We start from the raw sequence: 26589 nt of genomic DNA, 5'->3' as shown, positions 1-26589 counted from the left end.
TCCACTGCAGCTCTCCGAACTGTTTTGCATTTTCCATTGAAAGCAGTTGGAAAGAGCTGTTGCCAGACTAGAAGAGGCCTATCCTTTCTCCATCAGCAGCCATTGGCAAAGAAATACTGAATGACGATGACAGTGGAGTGGAAAAACTAAAATGGAAGCTGTAAGATGGTTATTATCAACCAAAACCATCACCCGCTACCTTAAATATACATTAAAAACTTGGCCTTCACAGCTGTCTGTAGCAAAGAATTCTACAGATTCACCACTCTTTGGCTAACGAGATTCCTCCTCATCTCCATTCTAGAAGGACTCCATTCTATGCCGCATCATTTGGTCTTGGTCTCTCCCACCGTAGGAAACATCCTCTCCACTTCCACTTGATCAAGACCTTTCATGATTCAATAGGTTTCAATGAGGGCACCCCTAATTCTTCTGAATTTTAGTGAATACAATCCTAGGGCCATCAACCACTCTTCCAATCAAAGGCCATTCAATCCTGAAATCTTCTTTGTGAACCTCCTTTGAACCCTCTCCAGTTTCAGCACACCCTTTCTCAGATAAGGGGATGAAACTGCTCTCAATACTCCAAGTGAGGCCTCACCAGTGTTTTATAAAGTCTCAACATTACATCCCTGCTTTTATATTCTCGTCCTCTTGAAATGAATGATAACATTGCATTTGCCTTCCTCACCACAAACTCAACCTACAAATTAACTTTCAGGGAATCCTGCACAGGGACTAACAAGTCCCTTTGTGCCCCAGTTTTTTCTATTTTCTCTTCATTTAGAAAATAGTCACCCCTTCCGTTTCTTCTACCAGAGTGCATGACCATACATTTCCTGACACTGTATTCCATTTGCCACTTCTTTGCCCATTCTCCTAAGCTGTCTAAGTCCTTCTGTAGCCTCTATACTTCCTCAAAACAACCCATCTATCTTCATATCATTGGCAAACTTTGTAACAAAGCCATCAATTCCATCTTCCAAATCATTGATATATAACATAAAAAGAATCGTTCCCATCACAGACACCTGTGGAACACCACTAGTCACTAGCAGCCAACCAGAAAAACTCCCTTTATTCCCTCTGTTTGCTTCCTGCCAATCAGCCACTACTTTATCCATGCTGGAATCTTTCCCTCATACTTGGGTCATCAGTTACACTTCTTGACAAGACCAATCCATTGCACTGTTTTGTCCAACTTGTTCAAAACAGAAGGTCATTAAACATTCTGTGATCGTATGCTTAGACCTTGTTCGGGCTTCACTGCTCTGTTTCCTGTTATGTGCTGCGTCCATTTCAAAATTCTTTCCTTTGATTTCACCTTTCTCAGGAGCCTCACTCCTATATAATTTAATCCCAAGTACCTGTTCTCATCAAACATTGACCTCTCGAACATCTATAAATTTAATTGCACCACTGGTAGCCACGTTGGAGAACTTTAATCTCCTGGCTACAACTATCTCCAACGTGTGTGGTCTATTTCTCATCTTAAATCGAGTCTCTGCACAAGGTGGAGATGTATCCTTGACTATATACACCAAACGGTCATACACTGGTGGATATGCAATCAGTGGCCACTCTACTAGCAATCTCCTGTATGTAATGAAGTGGCCACTGAGTATATGTTCGTGCTGCTGTAGCCCATCCACTTGAACTGCTTTAAGCACTCTACAAATTCCCTCCCTTGGCAACCAGTGTCAACCTGATTTTCCCAATCTACCTGCCTATTGAAATCCCCCATGAATATCACTAGCTTTCCCTTATTACATGCCTTTTCTATCTCTCAGTGTGATTTGTATCGCAGATCCTGGCCACTGTTTGCAGCTCTGTATATAGCTCCCATCAGGGTCTTTTTATTCTTGCAGTTCCCTAACTCTACCCTCAATGATTCTATATCTTCCAATCCCATGTCACTCTTTTCATTATTTACCAACAGAGACACCTCTCACCCACTGCCTACATGTCTGTCCTTTCGATACGATATGTATCTTTGGATGCTAAGCCCCAACTATAATCTTCTTGCAGCTGCGAATCAATGATACCATTCAATACACCGCATACATTCAAATGTGACACCTTCAGTCTGACGTTTGCCAGCCTTTTCGATTTTGTCCCTATGTTACCCTTCAACTCATCCCACTTACTGCAATTTTGCCCTGTCATCTGCCCACCTTTCCTCAGTCTCATTACACACTGTATCTACTTCTATACCAACTGCCCCATCCTCAGCCCTCTCACTCCCGTTCCTATGCCCCTGCCGTTGCTTTACACCTTCCCCAAAAGCTCTAGCAAACCTGCCCATAAGGGTATTGGTCTCCTGGGTTCAGGTGTAACCCTAATGTGTGGTCATTCCTTCCCCAGAGAAGATCACAATGATCCAGAAACCTGAAACCCTGCCCTCTGCACCAGTTCCTGAGCCACACATTCATCTGCCATATCACCCTATTCTGACCCTCGCTGGTGCGTGGCACAGACACCCTGGAGGTGCTGCTTTTCAGCTTTCAGCCTAGCTCCCTAAATTCTCTCTTCAGGACCTCCTCCCTTTTCCTACCTATGACATTGATGCCAATATGCCCCACAACTTCTGGCTGCTCACCCTCCCACTTTAGACTGCAGTAGATCTGATCCAAGACATCCCTGAGCCTGGGATCTCAGAGGCAAAGTACCATTCAGTTGTCCCTTTCACATCCACAGAATGTCCTGCCTGCTCCTCCAACTACTGGGTCCCCGATCACGACTTCACTCTTTTCTTCTTCTCTTCCCTCCTGAGCCAGATTCAGTATCACAGACCTGATGGCTGCAGTTTCTTCCAGTTAACCATTCATCCCAATGGTACCCAAATGGTATACTCATCTCCGGCCATAGCAGTACACTGAATTGGCCGCCTATTCCATTTCCCTCTCCTGACAGACACCCAGATACCTGCCTCCTGCAACTCAGGGATGGCTGCCTCTGTGTATCTCCCATCACCTCTGTCATCGAGCTGCAGCTCCAGTTCCTCAACACTGTCTGCAAGCAGATGCAGATGTAGCTATCAGGGAGAATCCCAGAGTTCCTACATCTCACACAAAGAACATATCACTAACTCTGGACATTCTTCGAGTACTAGCTCTGTAGCAATAGACAGAAAACAAACTCATTTGAAACTCACTTAGAGCTATGTCTGTGCTCCCCCAAGCCTGTTCTACCATAGCCTGACCACTCTAACACTGACCCACTCCAACAATGACTGCTCCCCTCTTTTTATTGGCTCGCTTATGTTTATCACGTCTGTTAGTGTTGGGAATACAGTGCGATTAAGATATTATGTTTCTGAAGTCATCTGTCACTGCTAGAAAAACGTTGTCCTCTCTTCCTACAGTAAACGACGGGGAAAAATTCATCACTGCCAATTAAAAAATGCTGACAAAGGATTTTGTCTCTCAGGAAGGTCAATTTCAGTTTCTGAAGACCACAAAACTTTGGACTTTATTCCTGGAATTAATAGGCAGATTTGCATAAGTAATTGGCTGAAGCCTTTCAGTAAGACTTGCAATAATTTTAGGTCCCATGATCAGCAGACAAGAAGTGGGTAGAATCAGCAATTTACAAATTTGGAAGTTCAGACCACATATTCCCAATTAGCATAAGCAATTCTGCCTTCATTATTTTCAAGAGAAATATTCAATGTATTTTTGTGGCATATGGTCATTATGACCATACAATATTAAATATTGTAGCATTTAGATTTCAAATGAGAAAATAAGTCTTAAACTCCATTGGTATCAGTGGTCAGTTTACTCACCTTTCTGATGTTCCTTGACTGCTAGGGGAAAATTCAATATTCACTTCCGCTATCAGTAATAGTTGTGTGATTTGCTCCTTCATGTTCTCAAAGGCCTGTGCAGAAGCAGCTGTTCCAAAGTACTTTTCAAAATATTCCAGAAGCTGAAACAACAATTTACTTGTTTAGACAACTTGTGTTTGATGCAATTTTCTAAAGAGTTACTGTAAAATAGAATTCTGTCATCAATATACGTAGTTTATTTTCAAATGCAGGGAAAGGCAACTCAAAAGAGCCCACAGCCATCACAGGATGGGAAGAGACTGCTCAAGCCTCATTCAGCAGAAATGAGGAAACTTCTGTATAAAATTAGTTACTCACATCCCAAGCTCTGAGATTTACTGCCTAAAACCCTCCACCTCTGCATGTTGCTAATTTCTTGGGTGATCCTAAAAAAAAAAATCAGCTTCTTTAACACCTTATTTTCAGTGGCCTGTCTTAATATTCCTTATAAGGTTCTTTGTTATATCTTGTCTCCTAACATTCACGAGAAATATAGAAATACTTGCTGCTATTGCTGACTATCCATGCAGAGAGCAGGAAACCCAGTTATTATCTCCGGGGAGACGCAAGAAAACCTCAGCCTTCACACGTTTCCCTTGGTATCTCAGCTTTGGAATTTCTCCCACCACCAAACCTACTCTTCCTAACGTATTAGGAAATTAAACACTGGCACTATTTGTGGCCGTTGTATCCAAAGTACCTGGAACACACAAGCTAGGGTTCTACTTTGATATTCCTCAAATAGAATTACTTTCCAACTCTGATTTCCATGAGACTAAAAGACATAGGAGCAGAATTAGGCTGTTTGCCTGTCGAGTCTGCTTCGCACTATTCACTAATTTGAAGCAGGAACAGACTGACACTTAAGATCAGGGATCGGCAAGTTTCCTACAACATCTACCACGCTTATTGCTGGTGTTCCAACCATTTTTCAGTGGAAACTATTATTCACCACATTGCCAAACTTACACTTCCCTGCAGTTTCAGACCTTGGCCACGGGGTGACAGTGTAAAGCAGTAAACTCCTTCTGGCTCAGCTGGTGTCACCATGGATCCCTACAGTCACCTGCATGCTGATTTAGTTTTTAAACTCGAGCTTGTGCAATAGCTTATATTTGTTTCTGAAACTAACTTATGTTATTTCATAGAACTTACTGTCTGCACAGCCAGTTTCGCTTTCCCATGAATACCCCGCAGTGAATTCTAGCTTGCTCCTAATGTCAGCTATTTCATATCAGGGACCCTCAGAATCAGGTTTAATATCATCGGCATATGTCATGAAATTTGTTAACTTTGTGGCAGCAGTACAATGCAATACAGTGTAAATATAGAAAATAACTGAATTACAGTAAGCACATATGTATATTAAATAGTTAAATTAAAATAAGTAATGCAATAAAAGAAATACTTAAAAAAGTAGGAAGTAGTGCTCATGGACTCGATGCCCATTTAGAAATCAGATGGCAGAGGGAAAAAGCTTTTCCTGAATCACTGAGTGTGTGGCTTCAGGCTTCTATACCTCCTTCCTAATGGTAACAGTGAGAAGAGGGCATATTCTGGGTGGTGGGGTCCTTAATGGTGGACGCTGCCTTTCTGAAGCACCACTCCTTGGGGATGTCTTGGATACTATGGAGGCTAGTGCCAATGATGGAGCTGACTAATTTTGCAATTTTCTGCGGCTTACTTCGGTCCCGTTCGGTAGCCCCACCCATACCAGAGAATGATGCAGCTGTGAGGGTTCTGCGAAGAGAACTTTGCAAAGGTTCACCCTCCTGAAAGACATCCGAGACCGAGATCACAGTGTCACCAGGTGCTGCAGGATACATCACAGCTGTAGTTTTATTCTCCCTTTCAAAGCATAAAAGGCATTGAGCTCATCTAGTGGTGAAGCATCACTGCCATTCATGGTGCTGGGTTTCACTTTGTAGGAAGTAATGGCCTGTAAGCCCTACCAGAGTTGACATGCATCTGATGTCACCTCCAACCGCACTTGGAATTGGTCCTCAGCTCTTGAAATAGCCTTATACAAGACATACCTGGTTTTCTTGTGCAGAAATGCCACAAACCCAGCCCACACCAGACTATGTACCCCCGATTCATCCACGGCTTTCGTTTGGGAATGTACAGCAAGTTTTCATAGATACGTCACTCAGAAATGTCATGAAATTTGTTGTTTTCTTCACTGTGCAAAAATTACTACAAGTTACAGAACGAGGGATAGCAAGGTAGTGTTCATGAACCATTCAGAAATTCAATGGCAGAAGGGATGAAGTTCTTCCTAAAACACTGAGTGCGGGTCCTCAAGTGCCTGTACCTCTTCTCTAATGACACAAGAAGTGTACAAGTCTTGGATGGTGAAAGTCTTTAATAGCTGACAGTTGATAAGGCTGCTAAGGCGGCAGATGGTGTATTGGCCTTTAAGTAATGTTGGAGCTCCATAAGACCCTGGTGAGATCACACTTGAGAATTATGTTCAGTTCTGGAGGCCCATTATCGCAAGGATGTGAAAGCTTTAGAGGGTGAGAGGAGATTTACCAGGATGCTGCACGGACTGGAGAGCATGGGTTCAGAGGAATGAGTTTCCCTTTGGGGTTCGGAGGAATGAGTTTCCCTTTGGGGTTCGGAGGAATGAGTTTCCCTTTGGGGTTCGGAGGATTGAGTTTCCCTTTGGGGTGACGGAGGATTGAGTTTCCCTTTGGGGTTCGGAGGAATGAGTTTCCCTTTGGGGTGATGGAGGAATGAGTTTCCCTTTGGGGTGACGGAGGAATGAGTTTCCCTTTGGGGTTCGGAGGATTGAGTTTCCCTTTGGGGTTCGGAGGATTGAGTTTCCCTTTGGGGTGTCGGAGGATTGAGTTTCCCTTTGGGGTGTCGGAGGATTGAGTTTCCCTTTGGGGTGACGGAGGAATGAGTTTCCCTTTGAGGTGACGGAGGAATGAGTTTCCCTTTGGGGTGACGGAGGAATGAGTTTCCCTTTGGGGTTCGGAGGATTGAGTTTCCCTTTGGGGTGTCGGAGGATTGAGTTTCCCTTTGGGGTGTCGGAGGATTGAGTTTCCCTTTGGGGTGTCGGAGGATTGAGTTTCCCTTTGAGGTGACGGAGGATGAGAGCATGGGTTCAGAGGAATGAGTTTCCCTTTGGGGCGATGGAGGATGAGAGGTGACTTGATAGAGCTGTACAAGATGATAAACCATAGATCGAATAGATAACTGGAGACTTTTCTCGCCTCAGGGTGGAAATGGCTAATATGGTGATTGGAGGAACACACAAGGGTCACGTCGGAAGCAAGTTTTTTTTTAAACTCAGAGAGAGTGGAAGGTTCATGGAACACCCTTGTCAGGGCTGATGATAGAGGCAGATACATTAGGGCTATTTAAGAATCCATTAGATAGGCATATTGATAGAAAAATGGAGTTCAATATAGGAGGAAGGGTTAGATTGATCTGAGAGTAGGTGAAAATTACAGCACAAAATCATGGGCTGATGGGTCTGTGCTGTGCTGTAATATTCTATGTTAATGGTGGATGCCACTGTCTTGAGATGCTGCCTTTGACGAGGTTCTTGATGGTGGAGAGGCTTGTATCCGTGATGAATCTAGTTAAATTTTAAACCTTTGCAGTCGCTTTCAATCCTGCACATTGGCGCCTCCATATCAGGCAGTGATGGAACCAGTCAGAATGTTCTCCGTGGTATATTTGTAGAAACTTTCTAGAGTCTGTGTGGTGACATGTCAAACCACCTCAAACTCATACTGAAATACAACCACCTTCTTCATGATTTTCTTTAAAAAGCCATTTGAATGTTGAAACGCCTATACAGAGTGGATGCGGAAAGGATATTTGCCTTGGCGGGGGTGTCTAGGACAAGTGGGCACAGCCTCATGATAGAGGGGAGTCCACTTAAAACAGAGATGCGGAGAAATTTCTTCAGCCAGAGAGCAGTGAATTGGTGGGATTTACTATCACATGCAGCTGTGGAGGCCAAGTCGTTGAGTGTATTTAAGGCAGAGATTGATAGGTTCTTGACTGGACAAAGCATCAAAGGTTATGGGCAGAAGGCCGGGGAGTGGGGCTGAGGAAGGAGAAAAACGATCAGCTATGATTGAATGGTGGATCAGACTCGATGGGCCAAATGGCCTAATTCTGCTCCTATGTCTTATGATTGCACCAATGTGTTGGATCCAGGATAGAGCGTCTGAGATGGGTTGATGCCCAAGAATTCAAGGCTGCTCACCCTTTCCACCACTGATCACTTAATGAAGGCAGGTATACTTCCTCTCAAATTCTTCTTCCTGAAGTTCATTATCAATTCCTTGGTCTTGCTTGGGCTTGCGGTTACTACAAGTTCCTTTTTTTTTATTGAAAGCCAATGACAATTTATCAGTTCAAGTTGTTCAGTCTTCCCACCACATTGTTCTGCCCTGCCAGGGCATAGCTCTAGACAATCTATAAGTAGTTTCAAAAACTGTCTTTTTAAAGCATCATCTTCGATGACTTTCATTTATTTGCAATTGTTGATGGGTAAGAAAAGTTAAGACTCCCTCAATGAGCAGGAGATTGGCAGGTAGGGGCTCACTTGATGAAATTTTCAGGAACACATCCCACCAGTCTATGCCACCCCTCCAACTGACTGCAGTCTCTGGCTCTGCCCATTTCAACTCCTGGTAACAGTATTGGAATGGTAATGGCCAAGCCTCTAGTTCCTCTCCGCTGTGTATTTTTTATTCTTGTGCGCATTCTCATGGCATCTGTCCCCTACCCTTACTTATTTTGAATCTTGAATTCTGTTTCAGCGCACCATTTCCTTCCATTGGATTCTTGGCCCCATCCCACTTTTCTCCAGTAACTCGCTTTCTTCTCTCACATTGCTTCCTATTACCCTCTCTGAAACCTCATCCTCTTTCCTAAAAATCGCCTTTGTTTTTCCGCCCCTTCTTTTATACATCTCCCATCAGTAATTCTGTGATCAGTTTAATTCGGCACTCCAGTGACAAATGCAGTTTGTCATATTTTGCTCTGTGGAAAGATCCATCTGTTACAAGCAGAAAGGGCAAACACAGCCAAATTGGAAATGGGAGGTTTATCGTAGCTAAATGATGTATGAAATACACAGCTATAATGTGAAGCAGAAAAGTCGAAGTTCTTGTGGGAAATTATATAGCGCACGAGGCCAAAAAGATTTTGAATGGACCTCATATGAAGGAAGCTTGTGGAGACTTGGCTCACGTCAGACCCAAGTGTAAAAATTAAGAAAGTCTAGCTTCACAATTGCTGAGACTACGAAGAGAACCCTTGGAGGTATTGATGGGGTAAAGCATGCTGAAGAGGATAGGACTTGAATTGGCAAAAGCAAGGAAATTGGTGGATAGCCAAATAGCAAATGGAGCAAGTATGACAAGGTGGCACTAGCACAAGGTGTAACTTGATGCGATTGGGCTGGGCCTAGGGTAGGATCGGCAAGATGTGAAAGTAGAGAACCCTAGATGAAAGGGAAGCAATAGCAAGCAAAGGTCGAGGGTGAACATGGAGATTAGAAATTGAAGGAAAATCTATCTGAATGACAGTAGACCAGATAAGCACAGGCTCTCTTTACCTAGCATCAGGGTAGGCCTCAAATGTCCAGTCAAGGCCCAGAGTAGGCTATGCTATTTGCATGCCTCAAATACACAGATTCACACGAGTGACTTCAAAGTGTGGGCTGAACGTCATTTAATGCAACTGCGATGCCCAAAATCGCTCTCTATGCACATCGTATGGGAGGGTTGAACTCGGATGAAGTAGCTTCAAAACATCAACAAAACGTTGAAGCAGCTAACATTAACAAGTGCTGCATTCAGAAACACAGAGCTGTCATTTGAGCTCACCTGGACTACTGCCATTAGGGCTGACCTTCCTTCAAATTCTATCCCTCTGCTCAAACTGCGACCATCATAACCAGGGGGCCTCACCTCCACAGCTGGCCGACCCGAATCATGTCGGTCACACATTATACCATCACCGCCCAGTCTCAGAACTGCTCCCCTGCCACATATTCTCCCTTGAGAGAGAGTTCTAGCCCAGACTATTTTAAAGACAGATTGTTCTGCCACGACCATGAGTAATTATAATAACAACCACAGAATTTACTATATATGAGAGAACATTTTAATCATTTATTCAATTACACTAGAACTAATTAAATTAATCACAAGAGCCAGAATTTAAGGCTGCAGCATGTAAATTGGAAAGCGCGCACTCTTTCTGACCTACTAATGGACTATTCACAATCTGTCCCTCCCAGCAAGTCTATTTGCTCAATCTTCTATTGAACAGTGAGGTGTGATTTAGAAGTGTGTTTGACATAATAATACAAACAAATTCACAGTTGCTGCAATGCATGTTGGCACAAACACAGGTTCTTGGCTTGCTTTCAGCACACACAGTACAACTTTACATTGGACTACAGTATAGCCTAGTATAACCTGCAGCTCAAACTAATCAAAGCATTAGTGAATTTGATAAAGGACAACACAATGATAGGATATTAGAGGATATCAAAATTGCTTGTTATCTTTAAGTTTTATTCCTAAATTGAATGCAATAAAATTTAATTTAAAACTACAGTTTGAGATAAGAAACCAGAATAGTTTTACATTTAGGTGAACTTTGCTCCTCAAGAGCTTACTTGTAATGAAAAACCAAAAATTAAGCAATGATTCAAAAGCATTGAAGAATTTGCAATTTAAAATGCTAAATATTAGAGGGTGGTATTTTCTTAATTTAGCATGGATGAAATATTCCTAATGTTAGCACAATTCCATGTGAAGTCAAAGTATAAACAGTTATACCTTGGTAACAAAGAACTTCTTATTGGGTTCACCCTGGACAAGTCCAGTTGAATGAATGAATGCTCGTAGTGGAGACAGTGAGGTCACCAAAACATAGACTTTGAGAATTGCTGAAAGGCCTTCTATTGGAACACCTTGCTGCTTTCCCCAGAGAGCATTTTCTGAAAAAGCATAATATCTAGAAGAGATCAAAAGATATTGAAATTGATTTTGCAATAAAAGGTTTAATAGTGGAAATGCATACTAACATATAGAATTATTAAAAATAAAGATTCCAGAAGAGGAGCCACAGAAAAACAAAGACTGAAAGAATATTTTGCACTGAATATTGTTTTGATGACTTTCATACTGGAGAATTTGCAACATTACATGCTAGAACATTTTGCAATGTAATAGCGGCTTTAAGCAGGGATGAGATTCAAACCAAACTTCTTCTGTTGTGCTAAGATGGATCTGAAATTGAACCTTATTGCACAAGGATGAATATTTTGACTTTTCACACTTATTAAAGTTAATGCTCCACATTTTAAAAGAATCTAAAGAGGTATTAAATCACTTTGTATAACAAATCGAGTAGCACGAAGGGAAAGGGAAAGTGTCTTGATTTTTGAGGAACTGGATAGATGCCGAGCCTGGGGTTAATATCCTAAGAAACAGAAGAAATGGGAGTAGGAGTAGGCCACCTAGCCTGTCGAGCCTGCTCTGCTCTTACAATAGGATCAGGGTTTATCTGGCCATGGACTTACCTCCATTTGCATTTTCATCATAACCCTCAATTCCCCTGCTATGCAAACATATATGTAACTGTGCCTTAAACATACAGTGGATTCTGATTAGTTGGTCTAGCAGTTAATGGGGCTGCTGCTTGTTTGGGACGGGTTTTAAAGAACAGAAACTAATCAAGAAAATAGCTGGGACTCCTTTCATTTATTTGGGACTCTATGCCACTTAATTGGAACAGGCGACTGTTGCCGAAGTTTCTAACTAGCAGCAGTCACAGGCACCTGTGTGGCCATTTGACACTGCACTGTGCTCAGAGCAAACAGTTTTTAAATAGTGCCAGTTGAGTGTGTTTGTGTTCAAAAAAGCAGTAATTGTTTCACTGATAGTTGGCGAGCAATAAGTAGCAAGACAACTCGACTGTTTCGGTCACTGCAGTTTCAAGCTTTCAGGCTTGGAGATGTCAGAAATGGCCAGAGGTAAAAGTGAAGCAATTTCACTACTTTAACAAGTTGGGAACTACAAAGAATTTGAAGGTATCAGCAATCATCTTGAATGTTACAATGAAAAAGAAGATTTGGAGAATGCAATCATCAAATCATTGTATGAAGACAGTGTATTATCTGCACTAGGCGACCGTGCTGATTTTGTTCATTTGCAGTCGATCTAAAGAGTACTGCAGCACGCACTGGATGCACTCCTCCATTGATAACTGTTAGGAATTAATACAGTACACAGCTTTATACTGCTGTCATGCTTCTGGTAGTGTTCTAATTTGTTCTGCTTTTCATTTAAATACATAATTTGTTACTCAGTTAAATTGCAGCTGCCTTTTTTGATACCTCGTTAACCATTGCAATGAAACTTCAGCTGTACGGTAAAGTGTTGTGCTAACTGCTACACCAGCTTGCCATCCCTTGTACACGATTTACACATAAACCCACATGTGAATTTCCAATAAATAGTTCTAGAGACATTGGCAGCTAACATCATACCTGCATTTAAAGGAGAAAGAACATATTGATTCTGTTCTATTCACGTCAGGTTAATATTGGTATCAGGAAAAGTAGTAGAATTTCTATGAAAGAAGAAACTCAAAAGGAAACATCTAAAGTTATAGAACCCTTACAGCTGAAAGTGGCCATTTATTTCCATTAAGATATCCCCTCCTTCATCACAACTATAAATATTGGGAGCAGAGTCCTGTGCAGTTTTATTTGTTACACCTACTGGCAAGTTCCTAACCAAAATTCCCACACAGAATGGATAGGAAACTGCAGCTGTGTGGTGGGCAGGAACAGTGTTTTGAGTGGCGGAAAGTGATTAGGAGGTCACAAACTTGCGCATTTATACAGCGTTTTTCTTCTGGGAAGCCTTCCAATCCCCATATTGTTGTGAATAAATATTCACAGCTATGTTTCCCCTGCATTTCTCTGGAGTTATTATACACTGGTGTAAAGCAAAGGATTTTACAGAAGGGGTGATCATTTAAAACAAATGCACAGGAAGTTTTTACAGAGGGCCGCGAATCTCTGAAATTCAGAGGGTTGTGGAGGCTAGACCACTGGATAAACTCAAAGAGGAAGAAAGTTCATTTTTTTGGAAGATGGGAAAATTCAGGACTCTGGGAACAGAAGAGCTGACGCCACGATGATCTTGCGTGGTCGTTGCTGGCAGATGAATAAAGCCCGGTGCTCCCTGATATCCCGTGAGAAACTCAAATGAAGTTATTTCTGTTTCTTACCGTTTCATGTCAATGTGATTGTTTGGTCTTTGAAGCTTCAGAGAAGAGGTATATCCTTGGTGAGGATTCGTATCTTCAGCCCTGATCTGGTTGCTAGTAGCTTCCAAGCCCACATAATGGTCAAAGCACAAAGGTGAGACAGCCAAAGGTTGAGGAGCTATAAAGCAATGAATAAATGAACAGAGTTCCTTTGGAATCATTTCATCTGTCATATCCACAGTTCTGTACTTATCGTTATCTGACAACAGTATTGTTTAAATTATGACCAATCACTTAGTCCCTAATGTGGCAAAGCTGTCCTGCTTTTTAATAAGGTAAGCAAACAGGGTGGAGATTCAAGATAAAAATCCTTCTTTGATCGCACCAAAGGCATTAAGTGATAGGCACAACTATACTGTATATCAGAGAACTTACCTCTTGGTACACATACTTCTCAAAAAGACATACACATGCACACAGAACACTCCCATCCTCACCAGCAGTGAGTGTACTTTGCATTCAACAACATATTGCACTTACCTTAAACTAAAGCACCATTAATATAAGAGCAAAGAGTACATTTAGAGAACAGGAGGTATATGAATTGATTTGGATTATGCCAATTTAAGAAAGAAAAGGCAAATTAGACACTGTAGGCACCATGTATCTATTCTCTATCTGCATTACACTGTGTTGCACTTTTATTGTGCTTGTTATGTTTAACCAGTCCCATGAGTGGAGGGTGTCTGGTAAAAGCGGAGGGAATAAGTTACGTACTCTTGCTTATTTTGTTGCAGTTTGTAGCTTGGGACCAGCTGCAGGTCGTATCTTTTCCTGAGATAATGCTGAATATCACTGAGATATTGCTGAATAATGCTTAGCTTACACTTGGGCATGCTTCCGTTTCTTTGCTTCAAGTCTGTGTGTTTGCTGATTGCTAAAAAGGATCAAATAAAGGTTTCGACTTTTCGAATCATCATTGGAGCTGGGGGCATGTCATGCAAGTATAACAGCTGTCGCAGGCTAGCGGCAATCGTCTTGATTCGGTTTTGACGCTACGGAAACTCTGAAGGGATGAGGTTGCTGACTGGAAACAGTCATTTGCTTTATCTAATGCACTAATCTAAAACAAGATTCAATTGATTGAATTTTTTTATCTGAGGTGGGGAGCAAGGTGAACGATGAAGGTAGAGCTGTGGATGTTGTCTACGTGGATTTCAGTGAGGAGTTTGACAAGGTCCTTCATGGGAGGCACATCCAAAAGATTAAGATGCATGGGATCTGTGGAGAATTAGCCATCACCATTCTGAATTGGCTTGCCCATAGAAACCAGAGGTAGCATTTGATTGGGCTTATTTGGTCGGAGGTCCATGAATATAGGATTCTATAGGATCTATACTGACATGTCTGATGTTTGTGATGTACATAAATGACCTGGATGAAAATGTAGATGTGTGGATTAGAAAGTTTGCAGATGGAAGTCTGGAGATTTTCAAGGATGTTGCCTGGATTGGAGAGCAAGCCTTATGAGAATAGGTTGAGTGAGCTCAGCCTTTTCTCCTTGGAGTGATGGAGGATGAGAGGTGACCTGGAAGAGGTGTACAAGATGAGAAGCACTGGTTGTCCGGATAACCAGAGGCAATTTTCCCAGGGCTGAAGTGGCAAACACAAGGGGACATAGTTTTAAGGTGCTTGGAGGATGTCAGAGGTGAAGTATTTTTTAAACAGAATGATAGGTGTGTGAATGCACTGACAGCAACAAAGGTGGAGGCAGGGACAGTTGGGCAATGGGCTCTTAGATAGGTACATGGAGCTTAGAAAAATAAAGGGCTGTGCGGTAGGTTAAGTCTAGGCAGTTTGTAGAGTAGGTTACATGGTCAGCACAACATTGTGGGCTGAAGGGCCTGTAATGTGCTGTAGATTTCTATGATTCTCTAAACAAAGATTGGTGGTGATGAGATCAGCTAGAAGATTGGCAAAGGATACAACTAGATATAGATCAGTTGCTGATCTGGGCAGAGAAATGGCAGATAGTTTAACCAGGCCAGGTGTGAAGTGTTGCACTTTGAGATCTCAAACACAAGACCCTTAACAGTGCTGGTGTGCAGGAGGATCCAAATCCAAAACTCCCTGAAAATAACTATGTGGGTCGATCGGGCGGTAAAGAAGGCATGTGGTATGCTTGTGTTTATTAGTCAAGAAATTGAGTTCAAGAGTTGGGAAGTTATGTTTTAGCTTTATGAAATAATAGTTAGGCTGCATCTTGAGTACTGCATTCAGTACTGGCCACCCAAGTCAAAGTTTCGGAGAGGTCACTAAAGAGCTTTACTGGGACACTACCTAGATTAGACAGTGTGTACTAGAAGAACAAAATTTCTTTTCTCTAGGAGAGGCTGCGGGGAGATCTGATAACACCTTATAAAAGCATAAGAGGCATAGATAGAGTAGATATCTTTTTCCCAGGTTTGAAATGTCTAATTATCTGAGACCGTTATTTAGACTTAGAGGGGCAGGATCAAAAGAAATGTACAGAGCAATCATTTTTAAATCACAAAGAGTAGTGGGTGCACAAAATGCCCACTGGGGTGGTGACAAGGGGCATTCTAGAGGATCTTAGAATATTCAGGAAAAGGAAGGTGATGGATCATGTGTAGGCAGAAGGGGTTAGTTTAGTTGTGCAATTGATGGGCTGAAGGGTCTTTTCCTTTTGTTATACTTTTCTATGCTTTATGTTCTAGACTGCACCATAACAAATTCTCCACATAAAACCTCCAGTTTACAAAATATTCTAAATTACATGAATCAGGGCGATGGCACAGTTAGTGGAGTCAATGAAACTACTTAACATAATAAGCATCAAGACTTATTCAGCCGAATCAGAACATTAGCAGGCTTTCCTATTACAAAATGTTTCCTTATTTTGCAGATAGTATTTTGTATTCTCTTTTTTTATTTTTGCAGACATTAAAACATGATTATTTCCAACTACAGGTCAGAAACCAATCATGGTAAAAGGCTCAAAATAACATACAAAACATTTGCTGTTAATGCTGAACTAGTGTTTAATGACATATATACTTTCTAGAGAACTAGTGCAGATTTAAAATACATTATAAAAGTCACCTCAACGCATTATGTGTGGGTGATGGACTTGGTGGGGAGTCTTCCCCGGAGGGGAAAAAGCTGCAAGATTATCGAGATGTCAGGAACACCCCGTCACAACACAAAAAGCACATTTGTTCACTTTTCTCCTCCCCCAAGTATTTTGTAATCATTTTCAACAAGTCATAGGATTATATATTTAAATTAGTTACGGTCGTTTTCAGTCCTAAATGCCAAAATACGGCCACATGATAGATGAATCCTAGATACTGAATCAGACTCCATGCTGCTAAGATTTTTATATCAAAGGTATCAAATGAGAATTTTAAACCTAACTATTTCAATCCCAGTGATTTAAATAAGCATAATCATCAAATAATCTATGCAATAAGTTGGCCATAAAGTTTTAAACTTCAATCGTATGTACAGTAGGTATGGGTGAACCTATATCTCATGTAAATCAAAGTTCAAAGTACATTAATTATCAAAGTATGTATACAATATACAATCTTGAGATTCATCTCCTTACAGGCAGCCACAAAAGAACCCCCCCCCCTAAAAAAAGCATTAAAGATCAATAAATGCCTAATGTGCTGAGAGAGAAAACAAAGACAGATTGTGCCAACAATAAAAGCAAGCAACTGCATTCAGAAGGAGAGTGAGTGCATGGATACGTAGTCTGGAGCAGCCTCAATACAGTGAAGAGCAAAGCAAACATCATGGAGCAGCAGGCATAACCGACCCGACCCTCGCCTCCAGCTTGATGCACCTGGCCCAGTGCTTGAATCGTCCAAGCACTGGTTATTCCTCCCTCTAACATCCGGGCCCTGTCACTTTGCCGTGCTCTGAGCCTGGACCCCGCCAGCACATTTTGGTCCATACCTGATCTTTCCAAATTGGCCCTGCGCTTAAATCACCCACGCCTTACTCTTGCTTTAGGTGGATGGGCTCCAAAGCTCCTCTGCTTCACACGCCACGACTCCGTCTCGAACTGGTTTTGACCCCGCTCCAACCACTTGTCCTCAAGCATGCCTTGACCTCGCTTTGACTTTGCATTGCTTCCAAACGCCTAAACCCTCGAGTCAGCCTCACCTTCTCTCGCCTCTTCATTGTTTGGGGTTATCGTTTACCATAATGAAAATCAGGCTAAAGACGAACTATGAACAGCATAACTATAATCTTCAGATCGTGTGGCATTTATATCTTTCCCTTTGGATTAACTGGTATTTTGGTACTTGACTGTTAAGAGCCTTTTTTTACTCTGTTTACTCAACTATTAAAGAGAATCAATCGCCAACTCTGAAGCCAATATAAAAAATTTAACTCTCACAACCAAAGTCAACCAATATCAAGTGCCAGACGGCCACAAGACCCCATCTGGGCAATTGATGCCCTTCAGACAAGGAAATGTACCATCTTTACCTGGTCTGGCCCATTTGATTCCACCACAAGTTGTTGACTCTTCATAGCTCTTTGAGGCTGCATAGCAAGCCATTGTATTCAAAGGACATTTAATGCCAGCATTGACATTAATGGTCTCATCCTGCAACATTTAGGAATTTAATCTGGTTTTACTTTTGCCATCTGGCAGGAGCTAGATTCTCCCTATTTTCATCACTCATCCATTACGTGCCAAGTCACATGATGCGGGCGATCATAGTCCTGACCACGGCTGTTCTTGAGAAATTTTTCTACAGAAGTGGTTTACCTTCTCCTTCTTCTAGCCAGTGTCTTTACGAGCCATTATCAATACTCATCAGAGATCGGCCGCCTGGCGTCAGTGGTCGCATAACCAGGACTTGTGATGTGCACCAGCTGCTCGTACGACCATCCACCACCTGCTCCCATGGGGCTTCATATGGCCCTCATCAGGTGGGGGGGGGGCTGCTAAGTAGGTGCTACACCTCGTCCAAGGGTGACCTGAAGGCTGACGAAGGGAAGGAGCGCCTTACACCTCCTTTGGTAGAAATGTACCTTCACCCTCCCACCCAATTTTCATGATTATAGCTTAAAAGCAGCTTGTAAAGAGGTGCCAGTGTAGAGTTTGAGACAAATTAAATAAAGATTTAGCCAAAGTGTAAGAAGCAATTGTAACCTTGAGTCAAATCTTGAGAGCTAGAGTCAAATGTATAATCTAGCAGCTTTCTGATAGTCAGATATATAAAAATTTCAATATTCTCCTTAAATAAAGTGAATTAAAAATAACTGAAATAATGAAACAGACGATGATATTATGCTTTCAAATTCAGTTTTTAAAGAGATCAGAACTTATTTACAGATGTGATTTGTATTAATTAATCCACTTGATATTTTTGCCATATATTATTTAAACTGTCTTTAATTTCTTGCTCTGGTTTAAAATATACAAAGGAAATCACACTTTGGAGAAGATTATTTGCATAAAACCAGACACCAGACAGTTTTGACACAAGCACATCTATCGTGTTGCAGTGGAGTTAAATAATGACATCACAATTTCCTTTGTCTACTAGACATGTGTAGGTGAGAAATATTAAAATAGCTAAGAGGCTCATTCTAAAAAGAATAAAATAATTAAAATAGATCAAGGCGGTGATCCAGATGACATTTATCCAATGGTTATTAAAGACTTGGGAGTTTGTGCTGTGCAATTAAAGTCATCCAGTGTGTTTTTTATAAAACATTGGACCACATGTTCATTATTACTTTCTTGTGCATTTCAGAGTCAGTCAACAGGGTTTAAAATTTGAATGGAAATGAAAATTAACATGGATAATAAGATTGTTAAAATGGGACATTGGGCTCGATGTCAGATCCTACCCCGGACATGGGCCTTCTCACCAGGACTCTATTTCACTCCTATACGCTGACTGAACACTACCTGTGTCATCAGTGAATTTATTTATGGCATCGGATGTGTGTAGATTAGCTATTATATATGGTTTATTATCCTGTCTGGTATGGGAGCAGCTGAGCAGCAGTCCGTAAATCCCTACAAAGGACTGTGAGAACAACTGTGAGGCTCACAGGGGTCTCCCTACCATCCATCAGGGACATTTATCAGAGTACTGTGTACACAGGGCCCTTGGTATTAGCAAGGATCCCATCCAACCATCCAGCATTCTTGTTGACTTTCCACCATCAGGCAGGAGACTCCGATGCATAAAAACAAGAACGGTCAGGATGAGAAACAGTTTCTTCCCTCGGGCTGTTAGGCTTCTGACCTCCCTGCAGCACCACATTCAAAGTCTCACCGGTTAACCTGTCCTGTACCTTGCAATATTTAATTTATGCACTTTACTTTTTTTTTAAAATGTGTAATTCATCTGTAGATTTTAATCCTTACTTTCCCAAGTTATTGTGTGTTATGCGTACTGCTGTGCTTTACACCCTGGCTCGGAGGAACATTGCCTCGTTTGACGGCATACATGTGTATGGTTAGATGACAATAAACTTGACTTGTTAGGATGACCATAGCTTACGCTGCGCTCAACAGCCTCAAAGGTCTGCAGGGAGTTTTCATGCTGTACACCGGAGAAACTAAAGATACAAGGAAAGAATTAAATAAAAGTAGCCTTTTCTCACAAGACGATTCAAATTGGGAGGTGGTATGACTAATTAGCGAAAGGATGAGGGAAGTGGACTACAGCTTTACATTACCCCCATAGATATCTGGTGAATAACGAGAAACTGTATCAAGGTGTAAAAGAGTTAGAACAGGAAAACCAAAAAATAAGGTACAAGGAACGTGAAACTGGGAAAATTATTTCCATGGCCATTGGGGAAGGCAAAAACTTTCATCATGCCATGAATAATAGATGAAGGAAAGAGAAATGCAAGGAACAGAAAGGGACCATCAACACGATTTAAGATGGACCTATTGGGCCACAGAATGGACCATTCTTCCAGCTTCTATATTTTCCCGTGAAAAATACGCCATGTAGAATTTGCCGATGACACCACTGTTGTTAGACGAACCCCAGGTGGAGGTGAGTCAGCGCGCTGAACTAGGGCACCTGGTTGAGAAGTGCTGCCACAACCACTTCTCGGCTCAACATCAGAAAAACTAAAGAGCTGCTTATTGACTTGAGAAAGGGGAAGGAGTGCAGATATGCACCAGTCTACATTGGGGGGAAATGAGTAGTGGAGAGAGTCAGCAGCGTTAAATTCCTGGATGTTAGCATATCAGATTACCTGTCCTGTGGCCAGTGCATGGACATAATTACAAACAAGGTCTAACAGAGTCTTCTTCACATTCTTAGGAGGTTATGGAAGTTCAGTATATCACTGAGCATGAACATCAACATGATTTAGAGTAAATACCGTGCAATGGAATGGACCAATTCTTGCAAGCTAGTAAATTTCTGAAGATCCCATCTGGTTGCACCATGGCCTGGTATGGCAAGTTGAATGCACAGGAACAGAAGAAGCCACAAACAGCAGTATATTCAGCCCAATGCATCACAGGCACATCTCTCCCCACCATTATAGTATCTACAGGAGGCACACTCAAAGAGGCAACGCTCAAAGATCCCCCAACATCTGGGTCATGCCACTTGCTCCTTGCTACCATCAAGCAGGAGGTTTGGAAAGCTCAGGTCCCACACCAGAAAGATCAAGAACAGCCATTTCCCCTAAACCACTCCGTTCTTGAACCGACCAGCAAAACCTTAATTATATAAGGCCATGATCAATTTGCACAAAATGACATTTGCTTTTGTTCCAATTGTGAACTTTCATGTAAAAAGTGGGTACAAGTTATGCTTCTGCTTTCCTTGTGAATGCTGCTATGAGCCTGTGACATTGCTGCAAGCTACAAACGTTTGTAGTTTTCCACTGCACATGGGCATACTTGTACTTGACAATAAACTTGGCATTGACTTTGGAAACACTTTAGTAAAATGGCAGGAAGACGAAGACACTCCAATTAGGCATCCCTTTATTTTGAGATGAGGAGAAGCAATTGTGTTTTGAATACAAAAGTTCAACCAACAGCATTGCCAGTCAGGTTAAGGAAAGGACAACAGATGGAAAGCAACAAGCCTCAGGTTTTGATATTTTTCCTCATCCATTTTAACAATGATTTAACAATGGGAAAGTGTAAGAAAGTTCAGGCTGAAATCATAGAAACCACACCTTAAAGGTATTCATTTAAAGATTAGTTTTATCTGTCACATGTACATTTAAACATCAAAACAAATGAAGCATTTCCCTTACTAGCTATTTTAATCAATTTTCCTTTCTTCCAATTGCTTGAATTATTTCAGTGATCATAAACACAAATAAATTAAGCAGCAACAAAATCACATTTAAAAATATAATTTTCCTTCTCAAATGCCTGATTGTGTACATCACCTGAACAATATAGCCCAACTATAATTCCAACTTTATTTCCAGTCAATAAAGTGTTACAGTTCATGCCTATACACTCCAATTTTCCAAAACAGATTGCCAAGTCAAAAGCTAATAACTTGCAGCAATAAAACCAACTTGACTTGCACCATCTGTTGGGCAAGTACACAGAGCTGGAAAAATATTCTAATTTTTAGTAGTGTGATACTTGATTATTGACATTCGGGTGCAAGGTGGAGATACATCTCTACCGAAGGAGGTGTAAAGCGCTGCTTTGCCCTGCAAGCTTGCAGGTCACCATTGGGCAAAGTGTAGCCTGCTTAGTGCCACCTCCCCCCCCCCACCCACCCCAATTAGGGTCAAATGAAGCCTTGGGAGCAGGTGGTGGATATTTGTTTGAGTATCTGGTACATATCACAATTCCTGATTATGTGACAACTGATACCAGACACCATCTCTAAAGTGTATTGATACTGGCTGGGGTCACAAGTCTTGCAAAGGCTGCGGCAATAGCTAACCTCTTCTGCAGAAAAAATTGCCAAGGGCAATTAAGATCAAGACCATGATCGCCCATATTATACAACATGGCTCTTGATGATCACGGCGATGATATTTGATTGTTAAGTCAATAGAACTTAAAGGACAACATAATGGCCAATGGAAACACAAGGGAACGTACACACAAGGGAACATCAGCCAAACATGAAGCATGGATAGAAATGGACAGTCGATGAAATCTGCATCATCATTAGAAAGCAAATTCAATATTAGCATTCATCTTGAGAGGACTAGATTATATGACAAAGGATGTAATACTGAGCCTTTATGAGGGATTGGTCAGAGCACACTTGGGGCATTGTGAGCAGTTTTGGGCACCTTATTCAAGAGATGAGTTGGCATTGGGAAGTCTCCAGAGGAGGTTTATGACAATGATCCCAGGAATGAAGGGGTTAAGATATGAGGAATGGTTGATGACTCTGGGCCTGTACTTGCTGGGGTTTAGATGTAGGGGGATCTCAAAGGCCTAGATACAGTGGACGAGGAAAATATGTTTCCTATAGTGCAGAGTCTAGGACCAGAGAGCTCAGCCATAGAATACAGGGACATCTCTTTAGAACAGAGATGAGAAAGAATTTCTTTAGCCAGAGGGAGGTGAATAGAATTCATAGCCACAGATCTCTATGGAGTCCAAGTCATTGGGCACATTTTAGGTGGAGGTTAATAAGTTCTTGATTAGTAAGGGTGTCAAAGGTTACAGGGAGAAGGCAGTTTGGGGTTGAGAGAGGTAATAAATCAGCCATTATAGAGTGGCAGGACAGATCTAATGGGTCTTATGGTCTTAAGTTGTTAAGGTCTTATGGTCTTATGGTTTGTACAGAGTCTAACGTACACACTGCGAGCATTGTCAGCAGAACACACTGAATCAGAAGCTCAACTATTTTTTCTTTGCATATCGCAATGCAGCACACTCCACAACCAATGACTCACCAGCTGTGATGCCCCTGGTTTGTCCCTTGCGCTCATGTTTGAATCTCCTCAAACCTGGCCTCAGAAGAATAATACAGCACAAAAGCCAGGACAAACTGAGGACTCCTCAAACAAGGGAGTTCAATGTTTCACTCCCGGACAAATGGTCCTGATGAGGGACTACAGAGATGATCAAAGATAGGTACTTGGAAAGATTACGGACAGAAATGGACTACTCTCCAACATGGTGTCGATTGTGTCTTGAGGTCACCTGGAGACGGCACATCAATCAGTACAGAAGTGCAGAGTTAATTGTTGGAGGAAAAAAAAGATGTCCAGAGCTGTCAGAACCACTTGCTGCAATCCCAGAGTCAACTCCTACAACTACCAAAGGAGGCCTGGAACCTGAGTTTGCTTCACAACTACAAGTCTCACCTTCCAGCAGAGTAACCCCTCTTGAAAGGAAAGACATTAACCCGCAAGAGTAAGAAATTCCTCTACAGCAATTAAATATTTAGGCCCGAATGGGAGAGTTTAAAATTTAATATGCTGTGGATGTCTGTATAGAAGTTGCATTATAGAGTGTAACATGTCTCTGTGTGTCTGTATAAGATGACGAGAGAGCAAGATTTACATATTGGAGTTGAGATGCATTCTATATTGAATTAGCATTTATAGACAAGCAGGGAGGTGATGTATTTAATACTGTAGTAATATTTGAGTAATATTGTAAACATATTGTTTAATTAGACATAATTCATTCAGGGTTATATATAAAAGTAAAAGGGGGAGGGGCGGAGGAAAAGAGATTACTGGAAGTTAGATAAATTAATGTTCATACCATGAGGTTGGAGTCTACCCAGACAGAAACTGAGACGTTGCTCCTCCGACCAAAGAGTGGCCTCTTCGTAGCAGTAGAGGAGGCCATGGACCAACATGTTGCAATGGGAATGGAAGTAGAATTAAAACGGGTGGCCACCTGGAAGACACGTCTGTTGTGGCGAATAGAGCAAAGGTAGTGGATTGGTCTACACTGGTCTCGCCGCTGAACTCAATTAATTTATAAACAAGGTCGAAATCTGGCACCTTGCTTGGATTACTGAAATTTTATACAGAACTGCATTGCTACCCTTGCCAGTGTGCACAGCTCTTAACAGTTTTGACACTGATGCGGGGGTGACAAGGATTAACGTTTGAAACAAGTTTTCCACAGAACTGACCCGGATCCTGTTTGACCCTGGCCAATACCTGATCCCGACCCCTGTGCCATTGCTGCAGTTAGTTGTACTCAGGTACCACTCGTCCAGGTGACCTGCATCTACGGTCATCCTGCTCCCTAAAGGTCTTTAATGCTCACAAGCCCTTAGACTGCTCAAATGGATCAAAATCATTACAAACTAGCAGAGGAGCAGAGGGATCTGGGGGTACATGTCCACAGATCCCTGAAAGTTGCCTCATAGGTAGATAGGGTAGTTAAGAAAGCTTATGGGGTGTTAGCTTTCATAAGCTGAGGGATAGAGTTTAAGAGACGCGATGTAATGATGCAGCTCTATAAAACTCTAGCTAGGCCACACTTGGAGTACTGTATTCAGTTCTGGTCGCCTCACTATAGGAAGGATGTGGAAGCATTGGAAGGGAAACTGAGGAGATTGACCAGGATGCTGCCTGGTTTAGAGAGTATGGATTATGATCAGAGATTAAGTGAGCTAGGGCTTTACTCTTTGGAGAGAAGGTGGATGACAGGAGACATGATAGAGGTGTACAAGATATTAAGAGGAATAGACAGAGTGGATAGCCAGCACCTCTTCCCCAGGACACCACTGCTCAGTACAAGAGAACATGGCTTTAAGGTAAGGGGAGAGAAGTTCAAGAGGGATATTAGAGGAAGGTTTTTCACTCAGAGAGTGGTTGGTGCATGGAATGCACTGCCTGAGTCAGTGGTGGAGGCAGATACACTAGTGAAGCTTAAGAGACTACTAGACAGGTATATGGAGGAATTTAAGGTAGGGGGTTATATGGGAGGCAGGGTTTGAGGGTCGGCACAACATTGTGGGCCAAAGGGCCTGTACTGTGCTGTACTGTTCTATCTATCTATGTAAATTAGTGAATACCAACTCTGGTTAAAGACTGCTAGAAGTGGATGCAATCGGTCAATAATCCCCATCCCCCACCCCTCTACATCCAACATTTGCTTTGCTTCTGGATTTCTATGAAAAACATTAACGTTAGGAATGAAGTTGAATTAGGAAAAAGCAAAGCACTCTCCTGCACCAATAGACAAAGTAAGTTCTGGAAATACTGCACAGATCAGGCAGCATCGACAGAAAGAGGAACAGAGGGGTTATAGCCCTTCACCACAACTAGGAAAAGTTGCAGAGGTGGAGGAGGGTGGTGAGAACCAAAGTAATTTTGAGGTGGGAGAGCAAGAGAGAGACTGGATGACTCACGTAGTCATCGTGCCATAATGATGGTGGAGGCTTGATCACTTAAACTGATCCAATTTAGAAAAGACACAAAACAAAAAAAAACTTAATCTCCATCTGTCAGCTGGCACCATTATCATTTGTTCTGTCTCTCCAACAATCACAGACATTCCTCTTATTCTATACACCTGCCCCTCTTCTCTGCAATCAGGCTGAAATGTTATTTTTGTTTCTACACCTGCTGAAAATTTCTCACGGTTCCTAGTTTTTTTTTAAATACTTCAGATTTTTAGCATCTGTGGATTTTTTTTCCTTGCATTTTTTTTAAATTTAATGAGGTTTGGAGGTACTATTCAAATGAATGGAGTTACTCTACATACATCAGCCGCCTTGACAATACCCTGAGGGTCTGAATGCAAAATCAACTCACAGTGTTTGGACTCGAAGCTGAGAGCAGGAAGACAGAAGTAGCAACATCAGATATCCAGTTTGCACCTGACTTCCAGGATGTAATGAGCAGGAATATCTGAGAATTTACCTTAAGAGTATTCTCAAAAATTTGTAGCACATCACACCCAGTTAACTGTGCAGTGAATTATTAAAAATAATCGGTCTATAGTGTGCAACTCTGATCAAACAGAGCTCCGTTAATGTATTATTTAGTTGGTTAATAATATCAATCAGCACTGTGTAGCTAGATAAAGAAATAATGCATATGAAAAGGACATTACCTGGTAGGCTTTGGGCAGTCTTCATAATTTCACAAAAGCCATCTTTTCTGCAAAGGGTATTCTCTAATCCTGGTATCTTGTTTACCTGGAAGTAAATCATTGATCAATGATACTACTTTTCCCTCTGTGAAATAAATGACAAATTTCAAAAGGTGCTTTGGATGACTTTTCTGACGATATTCCCAGCATTTAAGACCAAAAAGAGATGAATGGTCTTGACCTCTGTGTTGTCAAATTCTACTGCCCAGTGTTACCCTGAAAGACTTCTTTTACTACAGTGAAGAGATTAGATCAATTGTTACATATCCTCAGTCTTGGTTAAGTGAGGAAAAAAAACCTAATCTGTTTGAAGTCAATTCTGGGCAAGATTGCCTCAAGTACCAAGAAAATACGGAGGGAAGACATTAAAATCAACAAAGTATTTCTTTAACAATATATTGTA

General features: G+C 41.6%; 1 protein-coding gene across 3 annotated transcripts in view; it reads right to left on the bottom strand.

The window, feature by feature from the left end:
- The window catches only part of cped1 (cadherin-like and PC-esterase domain containing 1), a 241290-nt gene that overhangs the window by 152011 nt on the left and 62690 nt on the right, over positions 1-26589 (bottom strand). For all 3 annotated transcript variants that reach the window (XM_059978328.1, XM_059978329.1, XM_059978327.1), the window contains exons 4-7: positions 26148-26232; positions 13115-13271; positions 10651-10828; positions 3788-3930 (exon numbers count right to left, since the gene is read on the bottom strand). In XM_059978328.1, coding sequence (XP_059834311.1) covers positions 3788-3930; positions 10651-10828; positions 13115-13271; positions 26148-26232 — 563 coding nt within the window. The remainder of the gene's footprint in view (positions 1-3787; positions 3931-10650; positions 10829-13114; positions 13272-26147; positions 26233-26589) is intronic.

The sequence above is a fragment of the Hypanus sabinus genome, chromosome 8, assembly GCF_030144855.1.
Source record: "Hypanus sabinus isolate sHypSab1 chromosome 8, sHypSab1.hap1, whole genome shotgun sequence".
NCBI classification, from domain to species: domain Eukaryota; kingdom Metazoa; phylum Chordata; class Chondrichthyes; order Myliobatiformes; family Dasyatidae; genus Hypanus; species Hypanus sabinus.
Note: the sequence above shows the minus strand (reverse complement) of the source record. Positions and strands in the feature narration are given on the sequence as shown.